Raw genomic sequence first — 20,821 nt, 5'->3', positions numbered from 1 at the left:
AGAAAATTTTTCTTACCTTTAGTCTTCTGCATTCAATTTTTTTTTCCTCATCAAATAGATTTAACTCATAGAAATATAAACTGTGGAACTATTTATTTTAAGTATATCTAAGGCACCAGTTTGCCCCTTTCTATTTACCTACCAGCTTATCTCATAAATAATATACTTTTGTTATTTTCTCGCTATTTTTGTTGAAGTTTACATGGAATTCTCCTGATTTGAAACATATACACATTACTGGCGATGTTTTTTTAAAACTTTCCTGATGTACTTTCAATTTCATTTTTTTTTCTGAGGTCTTGCATTTGAAGAACAGTGTTTACATATAAGGTAATCGAATTTCCAGTCAAGTCAGTCAATTTGCATCATTTATGCGTTTTACAGCTCTTCGTGCAGTGAATTTCTAAGCCAAACTCAGAATTCATTACGATAACTTTCATATCTACTGGCGGGAATTACTGTAGATACTTTTCAGTTCCAAACTTACTTTGTTCATGTGAATTAGAAAGATTACTAATACGTCATTTCCTGTTCGTATACGAGTACTACACCACCTACCTGTTAGCGTCAGCTATTAACTATTGCATACTCTTTGTTTTTGTTTACTTTGATTGATGCATGCAATTCTTCAAGCAATGCACCTGATTAACTTAAGAAATAAGCTTGAGCACTCGCTGGGTGATGGTTCTCACATTCACACGTTTGCATTGTCTGCAATCTTTTTTTTTCATTATTTCTGCATGTAAGAGCAGCTGTAGTTGGGAAACTATTGGAACCATCTGAATTTGTTCGGTTGGGCGCGTAAAGGTTTTTTTCGCACTATATATAATTCATCGTAAATGAAGAAAGGAACGTTCGGGTGTTTTTGGTATGGGTAAGAGGAAGGGGCTCGCTTTCTTCATGTTATGATTTCTTCATGACGTCAAGTTATTCACGTATGTATCGAATATAAATTCGGAATTCATCACGCTTAACTTTCATATTTATTAGTGGGAATTAAAAAATTGAACCCGCTTCAGCAATTAAAAGATTTCTGCAGTTCTAGCTCATCCAGGACGAGAACTGGGATTGTTCTTATCCCAGTAATGTTTGTGACCATTTAAAATACCTGTGGTTATCCAATGACTCCTTGTGGTTCCATAGTGTTATTTCTAAAATTTTTTGAAACCAAAAGAAGTAATTCGAAAAAAAAAACACCATGTATTCTCTATGAAAATCGTAAATGTATTGTGGTATTGCGATGGCTGCTTGCGAAAGCGTTTATCGCTTGTTGGCAAACATTGACAGCTGGTGTTTGGTTTTATCAACACGCCTTCCTTCGACAATATCTCATATGATTCACGATTATATTGGATTTCTTCGAAAAGGGCATGAATGAAAATATTCTTCAGATGAACTTCTTGAAGATTTCATTCATTCGTTTAATTATCGGACCATTGATTTTTTTAAAATCGTTTCCTCTTCGCTTCCTCTTCGAGCACGGCGTTTGGACTCTCAACCTTTTAAAAGTGCATTTGGAATACAATTTCCACTGCTGATTTGTTGCATATTCTCATCCTCTTGTCAAGCTCAAAAATGGAACTTTGTGCTCTAATATTTTATTTGTTATTTAATATTTTATTGTTCATTATTACCGCGTAGCTCAATTTCGTTATTATTATTATTATTATTTTTTGTCTAGTTGATCATTTTAGTCGTTTTCTAGGTGTTTCACACTCGCAAAATCACCGTTGACCGAAGTCATCGTCCAAATCGTCAATGACATTAAACTTCCAAAAACATGGAGCGGCAATACAAGCCGCTTATGACCGAATCGCTACATCGAAGACAAATGATGAATGGTGTGTTTAAGCGATGAATCACTAGTAGTTTATTTTGGTTGTCGCATTTCTTTCTTAAACTATAAACAGTCAACAATTATTCAGACATTCGCAAATTGATTTTTCATTAAATTGTTACAATCAAATGGCATCAATTCAAGGCACAACTTTCTTCTGAACATAACATTATAGTAATGAGCAGCGCCTTTTGAGATGATTTTTGATTGCAAGAGAAATTCTTCACCACTATTTTATTTAGGGTTATACTTGACTACGAAGGCAACTCAAATGTCATCAAAATTGGCGAGGAAGGTGGTAAGTTTCTGCTTTTATTGCAAGAGTTCAGATTTTTTCCACTTCTTCTGGAGTTTTGCATTTTTTTTTTTGAATAAATGAATTTTTTCATTATTTTCGTAGAAATTCCGAGGGAAAGTATTAGATAGTATAGATTGCAGATAAACAAAGTTTTTACTATGTTCTAAAGAAAAAGTCGCCGAAATGTTACACAGCAGAGCTAACGATGCCTTCATTTTTGTTACGTTCCAATATGCAGTGTTTATAATATCTGGTTGCTGCAAAATTGGATGGTCTTTTCATTTGTGTTTGGTTTGTTTAAAATTGTGCTGAATCTTAATAACACTTTTAGGCTATGGTCTGGAGGAATTCAGCACGAGTTTCAACTCAGGAAGACTTCAGTACGGTGTGATAGGTGTGCGCCTCGCTAAAAGCGCGTTAACCAAAATAGTTCTCGTACACTGGGTTAGTTGATGGCAATGTCTACTAAGGTCATACTTCACAGCGTCTTCGTCCAATTTTCTTCTTGTTCACAAATATTGTTCAGCAAGGTGAAGGAGTTCCATCGGCGCGAGTAGCCTCAACAACATCGCATGTTGACGATGTTCGACGATTCTTAAAATCCGTGCATGTTATACATTATGCGCGAAGTGAAATCGATGTAGAACCTGAAGTTATTCGTAAAGAAGTAGCCAAACTGCCAGCGACGTATGCAACTACTGCGGTGAGTCAAAGTAACGGTGGAAACTCTTCGTTTAGTGCAGGGATGTGAAAAGTGAAAGTAAAAAGTCCACAGAATTTTAGGCTGATACATACTACACAGCGCCGACTGTAGTTGGTTCAGTGTACAAGCCTATCAAACCGCATACCGACATCAACATAAAAGAAAGGGATGAGTTCTGGGAGAAGCTAAACAGAGAAGAGAAAAGGTCTCGAATTTCGTACCAATTTTGGAATTTTCTTCTCTTTCCATTTTTTTCATTTTTGTTGGACACTTCTTCGACCACTCTTCTTCATCTATTATTCTTCGGCTTTCATCTCCAATTGTTGAGATAACAAAAGAGTGACCCTTTGGGAATGTTCGGTCATTCATTGCAGCAGCAAAAAGTCCGAAGAGATGTCTCGAATCGAAGAAAGAAAGCGCAAAGAGTCTGCCGAACGGGAAGCGCGGGAAGGGCAAAGACTAGCCGAGGAAAAACAACATCGAGAAGAGCAAGAAAGGCGTGCAGCTGAGCTACGGTAATTTGTCACAGTGTTAAATGTAGGATTATTTTCTACTCATATTTGTGGTATTTTTATTTAAGTGATTATTTTGTAGCAAGAAAAATGATGTCAAACAACACCACGTTCCAACAGCATCAGCTCCTGTTCTTTCTTCCATGAAAAGTAATTCTCTCGAGAAACCACATAGGACTATTGTAACCGGGCCCAGTAAGCTGAACTCAGATCGCTTGGGAATGTTTGAGCGGAAAGGTGATGAATTGTTTTTCTAATGAATTCTGTCCAAGCAATTCTTCGTTTTTTTTTTCAGACGAGAAACTTCCTAGCCCCACAAGAACAATTTATGTTAATAACCAGGCCCCAAAGAAAACCGAAGTATTTCATCCGTCTGCATCTCCAGTACTTTCTTCGTCCGGTCAGTTAATGTATTTTAAAGGGACTATGTAGAATAAAGCATAGCTGTTTTAAGGTACTGTTTCTCCTTCCCACGACAGTGTCAGCTCAGCAGGATTATCATCGTTCCATTCACCAAATGATTCTGGTTACGAAGCCAGCGCAAGTGGTGTGTTAGAGTGTATATGTTTTACCCACGATTTCCCCCAAACTAATTTCCGCTTTTCTTTATTTGCCTATTCTCTTTAATAATTTGCTTCAAATTTTGAAATTCAAAGTGCTATTCCAGAATCTCCAAAACTGTCAGAAACTCATATTCCACCGGGACCTGAAACGTTCATCTCAGTAAACGGTGAGCTAAAATGCTTTTTCTTAACCGAAATGTTTTTTTTTTGTCAAAGATGGCTTACTCTTTGAATTCACTTTATTAGATGTTCATTAGACAGTCTTCCGTTTTCAGACACACATTCTCTCCAAAACCATTACTATGAAGAACCTCCTGTTGAAGAACCTCAAATTATTCACTCCAATCCGACACCAAGTGAGTTGATTGCACTATGCAGTGTTTCTGTAAATTTGAAACCTCTTCCTCTAAACCGAGAAATTACGCTGAAATCATGGAAAGTACAGTTTTGTTGACAATTTTCCCACAAACTGATTTCAACACTAATGTGAGTCATGGCAACAAAGTGATCAATTATTTACAGGTAAATTTCCACAATATGATGAACCGCCTGGTGATATCTGTACGGGTCTACGTGCTATTGCTCTATGGGACTATCAAGCTGGTTCGTTTCTGAAGAAATTCGTTTTCCCCATTACTTTTATAAAATACTTAGTTTCAGCCGATAGTACGGAGATATCCTTTGATCCTGATGACTACATCACTGAAATTGATCAGGTGGGTCCATCTCATGTACGTCTCCTCAATAGGGATGAAAACTGAAATAAAACCTGAACAAATCGTAATTTTCTGGACATATGGTGTACTCTTCTAGGTGGATCCTGGTTGGTGGCGTGGACGAGGTCCAAATGGTAATGTTGGACTGTTTCCTGCGAACTATGTGAAGCTTATATAATCTTTATTCTACTTGGTCTTCACAAGATGCTCATTTTACTGGACATTCTCACCCGCACTTTTTTCCCCACGTACTGATCAGCCGTTATCATCCACTATGGTTGTGCAGGCTTTCTCGACGATTCATGTTGTTAGTGTTTTGACAGTTTTTTTTTAAAGTTATCATAGTTTTCGTAACCGTACATTTCCCAAGAATTCATGCCAGAATGTAGTTGCACTTACCAAGATTGCTTAGTTGTGATGCTTTATTCGTTCCGAGTGATTGCTTAAGTAATAGTTTAAATTCTGCTTATTTATTTATTCATTTCATTTCGTATGTGCCATTTGTCGATATATTTCGAGGCTTACGAACGACGGTGGAGGGAATCGTTTGTGTGAAAATCTATCATGAATAGTTCTATTTTTTCGATTTTTGTCTGGCAGAAGCTATGTGATGGAGCAGAATACCTGAAAACATTCCAATAGAGTTGCTAGGGAACAGAGTTATAAAAGTTAGAATAACTATTTGTAGAGGAAGAAAGAGAAAACCAGAAAACATTTGTCTGGAGCGATTAGCTAATCGAAGATAAAAAAAGCGTCGAATGCAGTGGCGGAGAGAAGGGAAGGATACAGGAAACGCAAGTAGAGGGCACGTTCCGGGAAAAAGACAAAATTCTTGAAAGGAGAGCCAATAATGAAGTTGGACCAGAAGCAGTGTTGAATGCTCGGGAAAGTAACAAATTTTGGAAGTCGGAAGGAAGTAAAACCCTTTTCGAGTTGATTTTTTGCAAATATTCAAGATTTTTTTCTCACTTTCTTACCAAGTGGTTCTGACACTTTCACGTGCGAACATCACTTACCCGCAACTACAGAGACGTTCAGTGAATTTACACTACTTTTTCTTCTGCATGAAGATCTAATCGATAACACAATATCGCAGTTGTTTATCACTTCATCCGAGATCCCAAGTCCCTCATCACCTAAATATTTGTGTTTATTCATTAGAGCAATTATGTGTAGTAACAGAGGATTGATATATTCTAATACAATAAGATTAATGAAGTTTTAAACGCTTACATTAAAGTCCAGTGAACATTTATGCACATAAATTATATATAACGATTCTTTTCTCTTTAGGGTCGCTTTTGCACGAGCGTTAGAATGCGCTCACAAAGGGAAATTTGCATTTTTTCCACCTTTGAGTTCTCGCTGACGCTTTCATTCATGCATAAATGAAGTCAGCAAAAAACCTGACTTGGTGCAAACTCGCCTTTTGACTAAAAAAGAGGACAAAAAACAAGACTCGCTGCGACTACTATGCGACAGCGAGGAAAAAAAAGCCTCGGAGGAAGATTTCCACGAAACTGACATTACTTTTAAGAAAAAAAAATTGATGTGAGAAGATGAGGCAAGTAAAATGCGATAAAATGTGTGACCTATAAAATGCACTAATGGACAATAATCATCTCTCGTTTTGAAATTACATGTTATATGCAGATTCTCAGTCTCGTTAACGGGCGCAACCACTACGTACCAAGGACAATCACGAGTTTTTGTTCGCTGTCCACTTCCAATTCGTTGAGCTCAATTGTAGGTTTTCCGAATTTTCGAGCGGAAATCGCGTCCGATGTGGCGATAAACACTGCTCCAGCGGATTTGAGGGCCTGTAAAATTATATCTATAGCAAACGGGGATGGGTCATAGCTCTGTTTAATCATAGTGTTAACACGCCAATGAAGAGAAAACGGTCGAAATCACCTTGTGATAAGAAAGGAATGAAGGGACACGTGTCACTCGAAAACATTCCAGAGCACCACATGAAGCCTTGCTCATTGAAGGTGTTATCCTCGAAGGCCTGTAATATTAGAAATATCACAGCAACAGCTCATTGCTTCCATGATCTTTTCACGATTGTTGAGTCCTGAGCAGAAAATTTTCTCTTCAATCTCTATTCAGGTGTTTGGAGCCGTGATGGTCTCTACTCAATGAAAATCCCCTTCACGAAACATTCTCAAAGCTTATTATGATCATAGAATGAAATTATATGATTCGGGAACACAATAATATAGCCAAACTTCGCGGATGTACCAAGCTTGGATAGAAATTTGAATTTGGAGGAAACCTTTCTTCTCGTGTATTCTCTCAAAGACTTCAAATTTGTATGTGACGTAAAGAAACTGTGGTGTTCAATTAGTTCTGCACGAACACAATATCCTAACATGCCACTAAGACAGCTACATCGGGAATGTTCTAGAAAGAAAATAAGAGAAATTATACCACCAACGCGTGGAATTTTTCAACCAACTCAATAGATACATGCAAAAATCCACTCGAACAAAGACTAACAACTAAAAAAGTCATATATTCCAATAAGAGAAGTTGACCGAAATCAACAACCAAAACCGCCATGGAGTTTGAGGAAGAAAAAGTAAAAAAAAAAAAGAAATCAGCATACCCTCTTCCTTCGGCGCACGCGATTTGAGCGCATCCAAAAAAGAGAGCACTCCTTGCTATCGCGCCAAGATTATTGGGATCAAGGATATTGTCTAGATAAATTGATGTGAGCTGTGTATCGGATACATTATATATGAAGCGAAGCGGTGAAGCATCCAGACAGATTCCCTGAAAGGTGAGAAGTTGCATGTGTGAATAAATCTACAGAAACAAATAGAAGCTCTCTCAAACTCTGGTCACAAGAAGTTCTAACAATTCAAAAAAAAAGTTGAACTTGTAGTTCTTCCGTCTACAGTCGGCGTAAATCGTGTTCTAATATGACGACGCAAGACGTCCTCGGCACTGAGCTCTCTGTGCAGTATGCGGAAACCCACAGCGGAATTTTTCTTCTTTTTTGTAAATTGTCAGTTCTTCTCTTCGTATAATATACATGTATAAGCTTACGTTAGCATTATGATTTGTTTTGCTCCCAGAATGTCTCGCAGATCTTTGTTCGTAGGAATTCAATTTCTGTCCCACTTTTTGTGTAGTTGCGCACGATTGGCGTTTGTTGTAATCGGAATTATAGCAAGATCCTAGAAGAAGAATGTACAGTTACATAAGAGAAAAGCAGAAATCCAATTCTTGCAAACTGGTCTTTCAAGAGATGCCCTGGAATCCGCAAAAACTTCTGGACTAGCAGAAAGAGATTTTCTCAGTATTACGATTACGAAAGGCAAAAATCGTGCGCAGTTACACAAAAAAGGACATAAATTAAATCCAGTTCATCTTAGAGGACCTAAAACCAAAACGATAATACTAATAGAAAAGAACTTCGACAGGACTATGTATTCCTACTCATGCATTATTTTACAAAAAAAAAAAACAAAAACCATAGAAACAAAAGCACAAGAAAACAAAAAGAAAGGAGTTTTGGGAAATTTTTCACACGCCGTGACGAGAGTTTAGTGCAAGCCTCTTCCGAAAATATAGTCGGTTCAAAACGGCATGAAACACGATGCACTTGCGTACGCGTTCAAAACAGCGCGGCGGAGGCAGCAGTTGAAACCGAGATGGGACCTTCGTAAACTGCAGCGATGTGTAGTGCCAGCTAGGATTCCACTGCGCTCCTAACCGCTACGTTCCAGCGTACCGCGTTGAGAGAAGCCGCGTACGCAATTGCGCCGTGCTTCATGTCGTTTTGACCCTACTATACGTGGCGTCGTCATATTACAGTACGTTTTACGTCGGCTGTACTTTCTCTATCACCGCCTGAAATTTCCGCCTCTGAGGAATTCGTTAAGGATTCCCATTTTCTTTATATTCTCAACTCAATCTCCCCTATCTTGACACGATCTCGATCGTAAGCACTGCAAACTCAGCTCATCGTACGCTTTGCCACCGTAATCTTGCTGTCTGCTCCCTCTCTCATTCTCGCATTCTCTAGCCAACCAGAAAACTTCTGCTTATATATGTAGTGAGATTACATTATGTAATTGGAAGTCGGTGATTTTGTCAAACTGTGAATGTGTGAGCCGTCGTACTGGTAATCCTAATGTTCGTGCGTATTCGAGAATCTTCGAAATACGTTCATCGCTAATGGATCTTGCCCTGAAAATGTCCAGTTGAAAATACCCAGCTTGTGATAAATAATGGAGCTCAGACATTTAAAAAATCCACAAAAAAATCGCACTAAAATCAGGCGTACTTGATTTTACTTTCTATCATAGTTTTCAGTAACTTGATCTTGTTGTCGATCTTATCCAGTCTTTTTTTGCTGAAGGGTCATTTTGACCCACCTGTACTCCTCTATAGTATTATCATGAGAAAAAAAAACAGAGTCCAAGACTATTACTACCACTCGAACACAGATTAGATAATCACGGGAACCTTCTGTACCCTAGCCGAATAAATAACGTTACAATTGAGAACCCACCACTACCTCTACGCACGTACATCTGGAGAAATCTTAGCACTCTACTCGTCTTGTGTGCTCAGATATACTAATCCTACTATTTGCCTACTCCAGTACAGACGAGCGAATATCTCAGTGAGAAGTGTTCTTCAATAAATCCCGATAATCGCAAGTTTACCTTAATTCTTGCCGTGGCTCCAGATCATAAGAAATATTTCAGTAACCTACCGCACAGTATCCTTCATGTATAGCCCGAAGAAATCCCGTGCTCCGGTCGCGAACGCTTCCAAGACGGGATACACACCAAACACTGGCTCACCACGAAATTTAGGTACAGGCACATTCGAACTGAAGAAAGCATCAGGTAATTCTCAGATGGATAATGGCAAAAAAAAAGAGAAATAAAATAAATATAATAATGACAAATACAATACTAAAAAGTAATAAACCAATAATAATAACAAACCTCCTCAACTCCTCAACACTTCGTCCAGTTATTTTAGCTTTTCGGTAAATCAAATTAGGACGATTCACTCCTTTGGTTCCGTCTGTTCCAGATGAAGCTCTACGTGACATTATTAGACGTAATCCGGGAAACGATGGCATCTACCGCAACCAATTCATGGCCATTTCCAAAAAAGAGACTGAGTGGAAGAGGTGCGTGAAGAATTGATTCTCGTTGTAGTGAAGCAGCGTTGCCAAGAACAACCCATTTATTAGAAAAAGTTTATTCTCTCAAATACCACTGGCAGACAACAGATAAAAGAAGCGTTAACCGTAAAAAAAATCGAAATCTAATTAATTATACAGCATAAAATAACAATGCAGCGATGTGCGTTTAAACAATAAACATAAACAATGAAGCAAAAAGCGCAAAACTCCGAAAACAATAAACAAATTGTGAAGTAGTGCAAACAAGAAAGCTTAGAAATGTACGGTAGCAACCGGAGGACTTGGGCGATTTAGTTCTCATCTAATTTCATGGATTTGATAATTTTCATCCCTTCGTTTATCAAAGCGAACATTTCTCGAATTTCTGCCACATTCTCACTATGATCGACTTTCTCACTTGCCCACTTCAACTTTCGATCAACAGCCAGCAGTGCGGCATTATAGCCATCTAGTAACTGAAAAAAATGACTGAAACATCTTTCTTACCGGCGCTTTTTAACGTGAGTCCAAATCAATATGTAAGTCAAAAGTCTGAGAGCAGAAGATAAACTGAGTCGCTGTTTCTCTGTTTGGCTCTTATTGTTGTTGTCAATGTATGCGGTATTCCAGCGTTTTAGCGAAAGTAGAGAAATATGGAAGAAAAAGAAGGTTCCGAAGAAAAGGAGGAATCACTCACGGTCGGATTATTGTGGACGTTGGAAGTTGCAGGAGCGTTCGGTGTTGATTCCCTTGATTTAACTATAGGTGCCGACCTACGCGACTGCAATTCGTCACCTGCCCATTCTTTTCTGTCCACATTCATCATAGATACCTAGAAATGTGTTTTAGGAATATCATCATTGCTTCTCTGCATCATTCACCGCTTTCTAAGTTTCATACCACGTTTCGACGTTGAGAAGGCTGTTCATCTGATGCTAATAAGCTGTTTCCGGGAATGACTCCATCGGCAGTGGCGTCTTAACAGAAAATATGCTGGAGTACAATGATAGATAAAGTGATAAAAATTTAGTGCACCCAAACCAACCCAACGGAACTTCAGCGATGAGGCGAGATCCTTCCTTTGTGCGTTCAGCAAAAAGTTCACAGGTAACACAGGTGCGTACTCCATTCCTGTCCTCCATAAGAATACCCTATTGTAAAATTATGACTCCGACAAACATAACCCAAAAAAGAAGACATCATCAACTAAAGAAGATCACAACCAAAGTGGAGGCCACAACAGTCCAAGTTTAATTTTAAAAATTCTAATAAAAAACAAGTCACTCAAAAAACGAATAATTAAATGAGACTCAACCACAAACCAAATGAAACCTACATTGCAAACTTCACAGTAAGCATCCAGCATTGTCACCCCCCGAAGTAGCATATCTCCCATTCTTTTGGAAACTTCGTCTCGGAACTCGTCACGGCGCGCTTGCGCTTCAGAGAGTTGTTCCTAGAAAATGGAAAGCAGATGTTCCAGCCAGATCAAGAATATTCAATCAAACGTCTGATTGAATATTCTTCATTCTGCGCTTTCGATTCACAGGTGATTACAAACACGGATAAAAACAAATCCATTCTCAACTGCTTAGCTTCAAGTATCTATCGTTAACTGCAAACTATGGTGGTAGCACGATAATATTATCAATAAATACTATCACAAGCTATTAACAAAGCTAGAATGAATTAATTTTTTTTTCATGAACACATTTCGAACTAAACCTTTCTGTCGATCATCAAAAGAGGAAGCTAAATAGTAGAAAAGATTCCTTCAATTATTTAAAGATACCCGGATGGATACAAAAAAGGACAGAATAGAGTTGAAGAAGTGCGGAATGAAGCGAGGAAATTAACCCTACCTCGGTAAGTTCTCTCATGCCATTGACTGGTGCCATTTCCTCGAAATAGTTGCGCGCGTTAAGATTAGGAGCGCGAGAATAACAATTTTCTTTCTTTGATGGCTGCTCTACCTTGGATAGTCTACTTGCCTGACCGAATCCTCGATGGCCCATATACCCTAAAATTTTTATTTTTTAGAGTTAATCAACCGGAAATGTACAAACTTGCGAAACGATCTATGTACAAAAACTAATACGAGTTTCAAAGGCAACGAATTGAATGGCTTGAAGAGTTAATAGCAGGAAAACTGGAAAAGTTAAGTCGAGTACTGTGAAAGGATAAAAAAAAAGAGAAATGAAACAAAGTTGTATCGAGGTGCAAGAAGAATTAATCCAACTGAGAAATTATTTCGAAGAATAGAGAACCACCAAAATTAAGTGCTACGGCAAGTGTTAATCACGATTATAGAACACAGACAGAAAGACCAGAAGCAAAGGCGGAAAAAAAGTCTCAAAAAGGTTTGGTCCAGAATTCTTGTTCGTCGCCAAGCTGCATTACATAGTCGAATCCTTCCCGTTTAGTCGAACCATCTGCGCCAAAAGAGAACCTAAATATGGGTTTTACAAGTGCTTCTTGAATGTAGACTTTGAATAAGTTTTCACCAAACACCAGCAGATTTGAAGACAACACGGGGTAAGAAGCCTGGAAAGCAAATCGCAATCGCAGAAGTTGCAAAATAAAAACTGTGCCAAGTGATTTAAAGGCATTACCCCACAAATGTGGGGTGGAGCAAATTTCAGGTGGGTTATGCCTATACGGGGTCGTAGATTATGGGGAGGAGTGTAATTCCGTCAATTTCTTCCTAATTGCCGTAAAAAATGATCAGAAGATGCGGCGTGTGCACAAGGCTGGCGAGCTCCAGTCGAACATTGTAGAAAATAGCGCCACGGAACGCTCAAAGCCGTATCTTCTGTGCCGTTTTTTTCAATTAAAAAGAAATATACGGAATAACCCTCCTCCCCATAATCTACTACCCTGTCTGTATAGGCATAACCCACCTGAAACCCGCACCACCTGATTCGTTGGATGATGCCTTTAAAAAGAATAGACAAATGACAAGCGTTCAACGTCTATTAAAGTTAGACTCAGTGGATTTCTAGACTCCGAATATTCTGTATGCACCGAAAAGATATGGGAGAAGTTTTGACGGGGAAAAATTGAATAGGAAGTAAGAAATGCAAGATATAAAAAGAAAAAAAAGTACCTGTGATAAGAGCCGTCTTGGCAGATAGCCACTATAGACTGCATAGAAGAGGATGTAGCTGCATAACATAGGTTATTATTGTAATTAACTCTTTAAAGTGAAGGTCACAATATTCAAAAAAAAAAACTGGGTACCTTTAATAAAACCACAGGCTAACACTCGCGGCTCAAGAGAAATCTGTACCGAACTACGTCGTTCCCCTTTTGTCAATCCAACCTGCACAAATTCGTATACAATAAATGAAAATGAGGTAATTCAAACGTATATCCACTAACCTTATGCAGAAGACCTTTTCTTGCATCTTCTGTGTCTCTTAGAGTGAATATATGAATAGTGCCCTTAAAATGCAAGAGTAGCAACAAATGGAAGGCGAATGAAAACATATTCAATCTTCTTACCTTATCACTAGAAACAGCAAGAAAGCTTGAGCAAGGGGAGAACTGCAGGCAGTGGAGTGTACATGGATCAGCTCCTCGACGGAATTCCATGAGGCATCGAGTTGTAGGAGAGTTTGTGTCGAAAATCCTAGAGAACAATTTGTTTTAAAAACATAAAAGTTGGAAATATCTGTGATAGGAAAGAAAAGGAAACAGAAATGAGGAGGACCCTTTTTCTTGGTTTGTTAGAGATTCTACAAATTCACGTCGAATACGAAAAGAAACGAGACAAACAAATAAAGCATCCTAAACAACGATGGAAATCAACAATCTAGAACGAACCTTATAACAGTTCCTTTAGTTGATCCAGTAGCTAGAAGTGTTGCTTGATTGTTTAGAGCTAATTGAGTAACTTCCGTTAAATGAGCATCAATACCTCGAGGTGAAAGTGAGGCGCATTCACTCATATTATTCAAATTTACAAGCTGAACACTTCCTACCTGAATGAAATGGAGTCAGAGGGATAACAAAATATTTTCTAGAACAAGAGCATAGTAATGAAAATGCAAAAAACAAGAATCAATCCACACTTACTTTGAAACCCGGATAGGCCAACATTTGTGAAGTGCCGTTGAAATCGCAGCCAATTGCGGCGAGACCGGCAGGGTTACAACTAACAAAAAAGACATTTAGATATCCCTGCTATAACATTGTGCTTCAAAAGCCTAGCAAGATTACTAAATGTCTGGTGCTACTTGGCCGATCAAGAACCGGGGAGTTTCTTACATGTTCATCGTCGTACCAATGAACTGTTTTTTTTTTTGTAATACATACGAACATCCAAGGCAGTAAATCTACACCCGTAGAAGTAAAATTTAACTTAGAAAACTAATTTTTAATAAGTATAGTTTAGATTCCTTTTATTCGAAGGTCTGATCATAGTAGGTTCCAAAACGCTCATAAGCTGCGCCATATTTCACCAAGTTGGTGAGAATTGCCCTATTATTTGTCCAATGAGGAGTATCTTCTCGAAATTTGCCACAATAGTTTCAGAATAAGTTGAATACCTACCGAATCTCTTCCGTTCTGATCAGCTTACATGGACTAGGAAATTGGAAGACATGGATTCTTTTCTCCTGCAGAACTATTAGTTTGGAGTAGGAAAGTAGAACATTGAGAATGGGACCGCCCGCAACGGTGACCTGGAGATTCAAGGGATAAGGGAAAATATAAAAGACAACTATGAATCAGATGCTAAATTGGGCAAGTCAGTGCTACTCTTCGTTTTTTTAAGAAACGTACATAACAAAGAAGTCAGTGGTATGTCCTACTGACCAACATAAACGGCTAAAAAAGGTAATTACGAATGAAAGACATATGCTGTTACCTCGAGAACAAGCTCCTGTCGTTTATCATCCCAAACCATAACCGTATTCGATGGGAATTTCGCATAACTTCCTCCCCCAACAAAGACAATAATGTTTGATCTGTGCAGAATACTGCTCACCTTAAGAAGTAGGTAGTGACATTCCCGAAAAAAAAAGCAGAAAAGGCAGTGAATTCTCGTACTTTGACGCCACCAATCTGTTCTCGGCTGAAGCTACGAAGAAGAACGGCCGGGTGTGAATTAAACAATCGTATACCAGAATCGGTAGCGACAGAAAAACAATCTTGTTGTGCATTAAAACAGGCGCTATGCACCTTTGAAGAAGGCGAACTCATGCTGAAAAACAAGAAGCATGGTCACTTTTTAGGAATACAAGAATGACTGAATGAAGCGTACAACCCTAAAAGGAAATCCCAAAACAACAAAGGATGAAGGGAGATGACAACAAAACTGCTGAACAGTGGACATAAGCTGTTAACAACTGAACCATAACAGAAAAAGTGGTCCCTTAAGCCGAAGGTGCAGAAGCTTGAAAGCAGTCGCTACCTGTTCCCCATTGTTTAGACTCCCGCTTAGGAGATGAGGTCCCGGACCCTATTGCCGACGTCGCTCACAATGTATTAATCGGATTCGGTATTCTCATTTGTACGTATCAGCTGATTTGCTGCCCTGCAGTCTACAAACACTACCGTAGTGGAAAAATACCCCGCCTACCGCGGAAAAATACTCTGTGGAGTGGTTTTTCAAGTTCTCTTTAGGTTATTGGGGTTGGACTTGCGATTCTGTTATTTCGACCTTTTTCTTATAGAATGGCAACGGTACACACTGTTGATGGCAGGCTTATAATATGCGCATCATCAAAGGTATTCTCTATTGTAGATTCACAAGGAGTACTGGATATCCGTGTGAGTTCACAGCAGTTTATTTTGAAGATAAAAGTTGACAGCCGGTTTTAAAGGAAACTTTTGATGTGAAAAACGCTTCCACCTCGGCACCAAAGCCAAACAAATGTTCGGAAGCGAACTCAAACGTCAAACAAAATAATGGCTCGGAGGATCCAAGTTACCAAGTGTGTGGTATTTTTAACACTATGACTCGTTACTAAACGAACTATTATCTGAACAGATCTTTTTTAGGTGTTATGTTGTGCTGTATCAAATTGTGGAACTATGCTAGCCATTGGCACATCGGAAAAGACCGCTATGATTCTCAATTCGAAGTCTTTGCAGATGAGGAGAGCATTCAGAATTCCCAAAGCGCCTACATCTGTTTGTTTTGACAAGGTATCCTTAATTTTTTGTAGTCTGGGTTTGAGAAGTTGTTCTTTTCTTCAGGATGACTCTCATATTATAATTGGGGATCGTGCCGGTCACGTTATTTGTTACACTGTTGAACCTAGTGAAAAGTCCGGATATGTGGATATGAATGGTATCAATTTATAATATCTCTTTTAACTCCTAAACTGGCAGTTTGCTTCATGCTGGCCTTTTTCAGGAGAAGAGTGCCCTTACGAAGGTGAGCCTCTTACGAGCGCCATTTCTATGGTTTTGGACGTTGCAATATCACACGATGGCAGGTTCTTATTGGCTGCCGATCGCGATGAGAAGATCCGGGTTTCGCGTTATCCACAAGTTAGCATTTCTTTTGCCTCTTATCACATTTGTTGGTTTCCCGTAAGACAGCCAAAGTGCTTTTTCTGATAGAATTCTTTGGTTTTTGTACTGGTAAAGATTGGGAAACTGTATGTATTCTCTTTCTGCCGTCCTGTTGGTTTCACCTACTAAAAACTCATCATTCGTCACTTAACTTGATATTTTTTTATCATTAAAAAGTTTTTTTTTTTCAACTTGGGCGTTTTCTTCAGCTCTTCGTAACATCTGTTTTTGAACAAAGCCACTAAGGTGTCTATATTAAAATGAAGCAAGACGATCGGATTTTGCGTTGCAAATCATAAGGAACCACAAAATCACAAGTAGTTTGAGCGTTAGAGTGATAGAGTACCGTTAATTTGTTGAACATTGAAGGTTCAGATTAATAACAGTATGTGTGACTAGCTTCGGTAATATTAGCTTAAACGCCGGAGCATTATATCCTCCTTATTCTAATATCTGATACATCTTTGCGTTCCATTCCGGTAGAGAAGTAGTAAGATAGTAAGTAACTAGTAACTTCTGGAAAGTTCGGTTTCATTTTTTGCTAGGCTATGCCTAAGTAAATAAGTACTATGTATTAGTTAGATTAGTTATTTTGCTATAGGTTAGCTAGATTATGTATTATTCATTAGATTAATTATTTTGGTGATTTAAATTCTCTATCTTAAGGCTTTTGTTGTGCAGTCGTTCTGTCTTGGTCACTCTGCATATGTTAGTTCGGTCGCAGTTCATGGGCACCGGGTATTTTCCACAGGTAAGCTCTATGTTTCCGAATTTTTTCTTCTTTCTTTATTTTTTTCTTTATTTTTTATTTTTCTCATTCCGCGAAAATTCCTGGGTTTCATTAAAGGCGGTGATAGCATAGTACACGAATGGAACATAGAGACCGGAAAATCAGTTGCAAAAAGTGACAAACTAGATGAAGTGCCTGTTCGAAGGATTTGTTTACTACCAAAGGTGAGCACAGGTTTTAGTTGTAATCTCTTCACGTAACGATGGGAAGGGAACTTCCATGGGAACTTGACGAAATTATGACCCATTTCTTCAGTCGCCATTCATTTGTATTTCTTACTTATAGTTTTGTTTGTAAAACTTACGCTAATACTATTGAGCGGTTATTTTTTGAGGTGCAGGATGAGAAGTTCAACATTGTTGCAATTTCTGGAAATAAGTTGCATATATTGAATGAAAAGCTGCAAGAGATCAGAAGTGTGGATGCATCAAGTGCGATAATGGACGTTTCCGTCTTGGAGGAAAATGTATATTGTGTGAGCAGGTACGTTTATGCTAGTATATAGTGTGGATAAATTAGTATTTTTCAAAAAAAAAACTACTAAAATAGTTGTGAAAGTAGACTTTCGTGCGGAAAATCTTAGTGTACTTGGAAAGGTATGATGGAGCGTCTGCACTGCCCTTTCATGAGTTCAGTAGGTGTGATTTTTGATGATGTATTTTCGTCACAGATGTTGCATCTGGAATTCAAATCCAATTGATGCAGTTATTGCTTTGAAAATTTTACCGCTGTGGAGCGTTGTTGCTGCTGCTGTTGTTTTAGTCATCAAATTTATCCCCATCTGCATTAGATGGCACTCTCGCTTAAGTAAGATGTTTTTTTAGAATTTCTACGCTAAATGCATAGCAAGCAGATGCGTTAACAGGTGTTAAATCCTTGTTTCCGTTCTCCGTTTTCATTCATTTCATCCCTCTATGTTTCACAAGTTCGTTTTTGCAATAATAATGGTTTTCAATTTTCCTTTCCGTTGTATGGGTGAAGTATTGGATCTCTAAACATCTATGACATTTGTTTCTTTACTTTTACAGTGAGCAACGTCGCCTAGTGAAAGACGCGTTAGGGGGTCGCAGAGTTCGGAGTGTTGAAATGGTGCTGATAAAACGCATGTGCTCACTACCGGTTATTGAACTCGACATAAGTAGTTTGGCAAACAATTTCCTTGATTTGCAAAAGATTCCGCACCGGTCATGCGAAACAAAAGAAAAAGGGCGAAGCGACCACTAATTGCTCCTAGAATAAGGTTAAAGGCAGGGTATCACGAAGTTAGGTAGTGTGGGGACGTGATGGAAAACATAGCGTTTTTAGTATAGATTACGATCGTGAGTATGGTTCCACTCAATTTTTACTTAATCGTCCCAAAAAACGGGACGGGACCGGTGTTTGTTCCTACTAGATAAGTGAGACCATGCACACCATTCTTGTAATTGCCCTGGTTCCTTCATTGAAGATTCATCGGTTTTACTTGGAAAAGCTGCTGAGGAAAAGGCATTGATTGTCGACCGCTCGCTCAAGAATGCTGCGTGTGCACAAGGGTAGCGCGTTTTATGATTATTGGGATTTATGTGCACTTTCAGGTACAGGAGTTGCAATCTTCATAAAGTGCTTAAAATATAGCGAATAGTGTACGAAAATGATGGACTTTTATCATTGAGTCGAAATAGTGTTCGCTATTATTTGTCATACTTAATTGAACTTATCATTTCTTAGAAAATTATTCCTTTTTTGAGGGAATATAGGTCTTTCTATCTGCGTTCGCAAGTGGACTGACTGACCCGCAATTTTGCCTTTGTCCATTTAGCTGCATCCATCCGGGGAACAACGACGCGTCTGCTGCACCTTGTCGAATCTGTCTGACATATTCTGTCTGTTTGAAGGTCTGACCTAATTCGAACGCGCCTTGAAGCTAACAGAAGTATTTGTTTTTTTTTCTGGCGAGAATAAAAATGAGTCTGGAATTTGAAGCTAGGTGCGCGTCACTTAGAAATGTCGACTTACGACATGAAAACTCTGGTGCTGCACCAACAATTTTTATTCTTTTTTATGTTCACTAACGTATCATTTAAATCTACGAAATGTTATTTCTATCTATAGTCGTTTTCTGGATAGATAGTGCGCTGGGTACTGTACATCTTCCCGCGTGAGACGCAAAATCCCCGCATAAAGAAAAGGCTATTGTCTGAGATGAGCAGTGGAAATTAACCTTCGGTTTGGTGGTGCATGATAGAAACAGTGGAACAATATAAATTTGCCATAAACGTATCAAGTAAACATTGCAGTTGTTGTTCAATTGTAACTCTCCCATTCTTTTGTTACTTCTGGTGCGTTATGGAGAAAATTGTCGATGACTGCATCGATTTTGTATAGTGAACTATGGTTGTTTTTATAGTAGTGGTGTGTTCTCATTCAATGTTGCTGAAGGAACGCTAAAATCACTCACTGTGACGAACGATTTGATTGAAGCACTGTCAAACGCTAAAGATCCTATCTCCAACTACTTTAAAAATGTTACTCATCAAAACATGGTGGACTATTACAAGAGAAAGGTATGAGTTGAATGGAAATCTTATGTTCTTCTCGTTGCTTATGGATGGATTTTTCCAGGCTGAAAAAATTGAAAGCATAAAAGAGAAGCAAAATCGTAAGAGAAAAGCAAAAGAGGAACGAAGAAAAGCCGAGAAGAGGTTAGCCGGTGAGGCAGAAGTTACATGTTGACAACCGGATTATCATTGTTGGTAGCAGTTTTCATTACCGTTATTGTTGATACTGTTGTTTGTTGAACTATGATGAAAAGTACGTGATAGGAAGTCTAGAATAAATTTTATTGCAATATTTGTGTTCCCTGCTACATCCACTTTCTCCCATATTCGAAAATCCGCTCCATCGTATTTTATGGCAACGTCATGTTTAGCAGCGATTTGATCATGCCAGCCGCATGAAATAAGCCGCGTAAGAGAGTATGGTAAGCGTAGAGACACAGCCGTAAACTCATCGGGTAGTCTATGCTCGTTGCAGAAACTCTGGACATTGTGACAGCATGAAAATAGTGTGTATCGGCAAGAAAATATTAACGACAGACGGCGCCGGCAGTGGTGCTCTACGGCACGCTGGGTCTCCACATTTCATGTGCTATTTTTCAAGCCTTAAATGGTTTGACTCTCCATATGAGGCATATTCTCTAGTTGTTCGATTCCCCTCACACTACTTCGCTTTTCATTCACACACGTATTTCGCGCGCTACACCTATATGTACTGAGTAAACGAGTCAACTCATCAGTAACTGTTCGTATCATTCTTTTGATCAGCTTTTAGTAATCGTTCAATCGCATCGTACCGTATCCGTCGATGTGACGGGACCCACTGAAGACCCGCCGTTTCCGACGACGGCTCTTCTCCATCATCGGCCGCTATAATAGGTGTTAGTTCGAAGTAACTAGTTTCTATTGTTCATTTTATTGTGTTTTTCTAATAGGCTGACATTTGAAAACTGTCCATAATTTGGTCATAGGCTTTCATCTAAGGAACTGGGTCCATAAGTCCATGAATCTCTGGAAATCGATGAAGTGCTCTCTGAGTAGCATCGGCCAGTCAGAAATCTTTGGTTGGGAATTTCCAGATGAGGATTGTTAATAACATGGTTTTTTTTTACCATTTGGAAATTTAGCTATCTCTTCTACTTCCTCGTGTTTTATTTGTTCAGGTTGCCATCAATCGAAAACATTTCA

At 38.7% G+C, this 20,821-nt stretch overlaps 5 protein-coding genes across 6 annotated transcripts; 2 read left to right on the top strand and 3 right to left on the bottom strand.

The window, feature by feature from the left end:
* Window positions 1–1,758: 1,758 nt before the first annotated feature.
* RB195_011690 (uncharacterized protein) lies at window positions 1,759–4,807 on the top strand (the record flags this gene model as incomplete). The annotated part of the gene is made up of 14 exons (XM_013450365.2): window positions 1,759–1,841; window positions 2,080–2,135; window positions 2,467–2,579; window positions 2,662–2,838; window positions 2,919–3,043; window positions 3,213–3,353; window positions 3,433–3,587; window positions 3,646–3,750; window positions 3,805–3,897; window positions 4,018–4,080; window positions 4,189–4,269; window positions 4,436–4,516; window positions 4,574–4,629; window positions 4,727–4,807. 14 exons carry the CDS (start codon window positions 1,759–1,761, stop codon window positions 4,805–4,807), a joined length of 1,410 nt encoding a protein of 469 aa, XP_013305819.2.
* Window positions 4,808–5,203: 396 nt separating this feature from the next.
* RB195_011689 (uncharacterized protein) lies at window positions 5,204–9,739 on the bottom strand (the record flags this gene model as incomplete). The annotated part of the gene is made up of 8 exons (XM_064193219.1): window positions 5,204–5,253; window positions 5,646–5,765; window positions 6,320–6,449; window positions 6,544–6,640; window positions 7,241–7,407; window positions 8,706–8,829; window positions 9,362–9,481; window positions 9,600–9,739. The coding sequence occupies 8 exons, from the start codon at window positions 9,737–9,739 to the stop codon at window positions 5,204–5,206; spliced, it is 948 nt and encodes a 315-aa protein (XP_064050802.1).
* Window positions 9,740–10,095: 356 nt separating this feature from the next.
* Window positions 10,096–11,799, bottom strand: RB195_011688 (uncharacterized protein; the record flags this gene model as incomplete). The annotated part of the gene is made up of 6 exons (XM_013446102.2): window positions 10,096–10,260; window positions 10,482–10,616; window positions 10,685–10,761; window positions 10,830–10,935; window positions 11,121–11,240; window positions 11,647–11,799. The coding sequence occupies 6 exons, from the start codon at window positions 11,797–11,799 to the stop codon at window positions 10,096–10,098; spliced, it is 756 nt and encodes a 251-aa protein (XP_013301556.2).
* Window positions 11,800–12,136: 337 nt separating this feature from the next.
* Window positions 12,137–15,211, bottom strand: RB195_011687 (uncharacterized protein; the record flags this gene model as incomplete). Its single annotated transcript, XM_064193218.1, has 11 exons — window positions 12,137–12,233; window positions 12,891–12,948; window positions 13,025–13,106; window positions 13,166–13,228; window positions 13,289–13,415; window positions 13,610–13,767; window positions 13,862–13,940; window positions 14,339–14,469; window positions 14,655–14,774; window positions 14,837–14,990; window positions 15,201–15,211. 11 exons carry the CDS (start codon window positions 15,209–15,211, stop codon window positions 12,137–12,139), a joined length of 1,080 nt encoding a protein of 359 aa, XP_064050801.1.
* Window positions 15,212–15,463: 252 nt separating this feature from the next.
* On the top strand, window positions 15,464–19,811 carry RB195_011686 (uncharacterized protein; the record flags this gene model as incomplete). Of its 2 annotated transcripts, none has more annotated exons than XM_064193217.1 (10): window positions 15,464–15,559; window positions 15,613–15,723; window positions 15,791–15,937; window positions 15,989–16,082; window positions 16,149–16,285; window positions 16,976–17,060; window positions 17,157–17,263; window positions 17,440–17,582; window positions 19,486–19,642; window positions 19,701–19,811. In XM_064193217.1, the coding sequence occupies 10 exons, from the start codon at window positions 15,464–15,466 to the stop codon at window positions 19,809–19,811; spliced, it is 1,188 nt and encodes a 395-aa protein (XP_064050799.1). The 2 variants fall into 2 exon arrangements, with proteins under 2 accessions (XP_064050799.1, XP_064050800.1); XM_064193216.1 differs by having other exon boundaries at window positions 17,434–17,582.
* Between the last annotated feature and the right edge of the window lie 1,010 nt (window positions 19,812–20,821).

The sequence above is a fragment of the Necator americanus genome, chromosome III (genome assembly GCF_031761385.1).
Source record: "Necator americanus strain Aroian chromosome III, whole genome shotgun sequence".
NCBI classification, from domain to species: Eukaryota; Metazoa; Nematoda; class Chromadorea; order Rhabditida; family Ancylostomatidae; genus Necator; species Necator americanus.
This window is presented reverse-complemented; position numbering and strand designations above follow the sequence as displayed.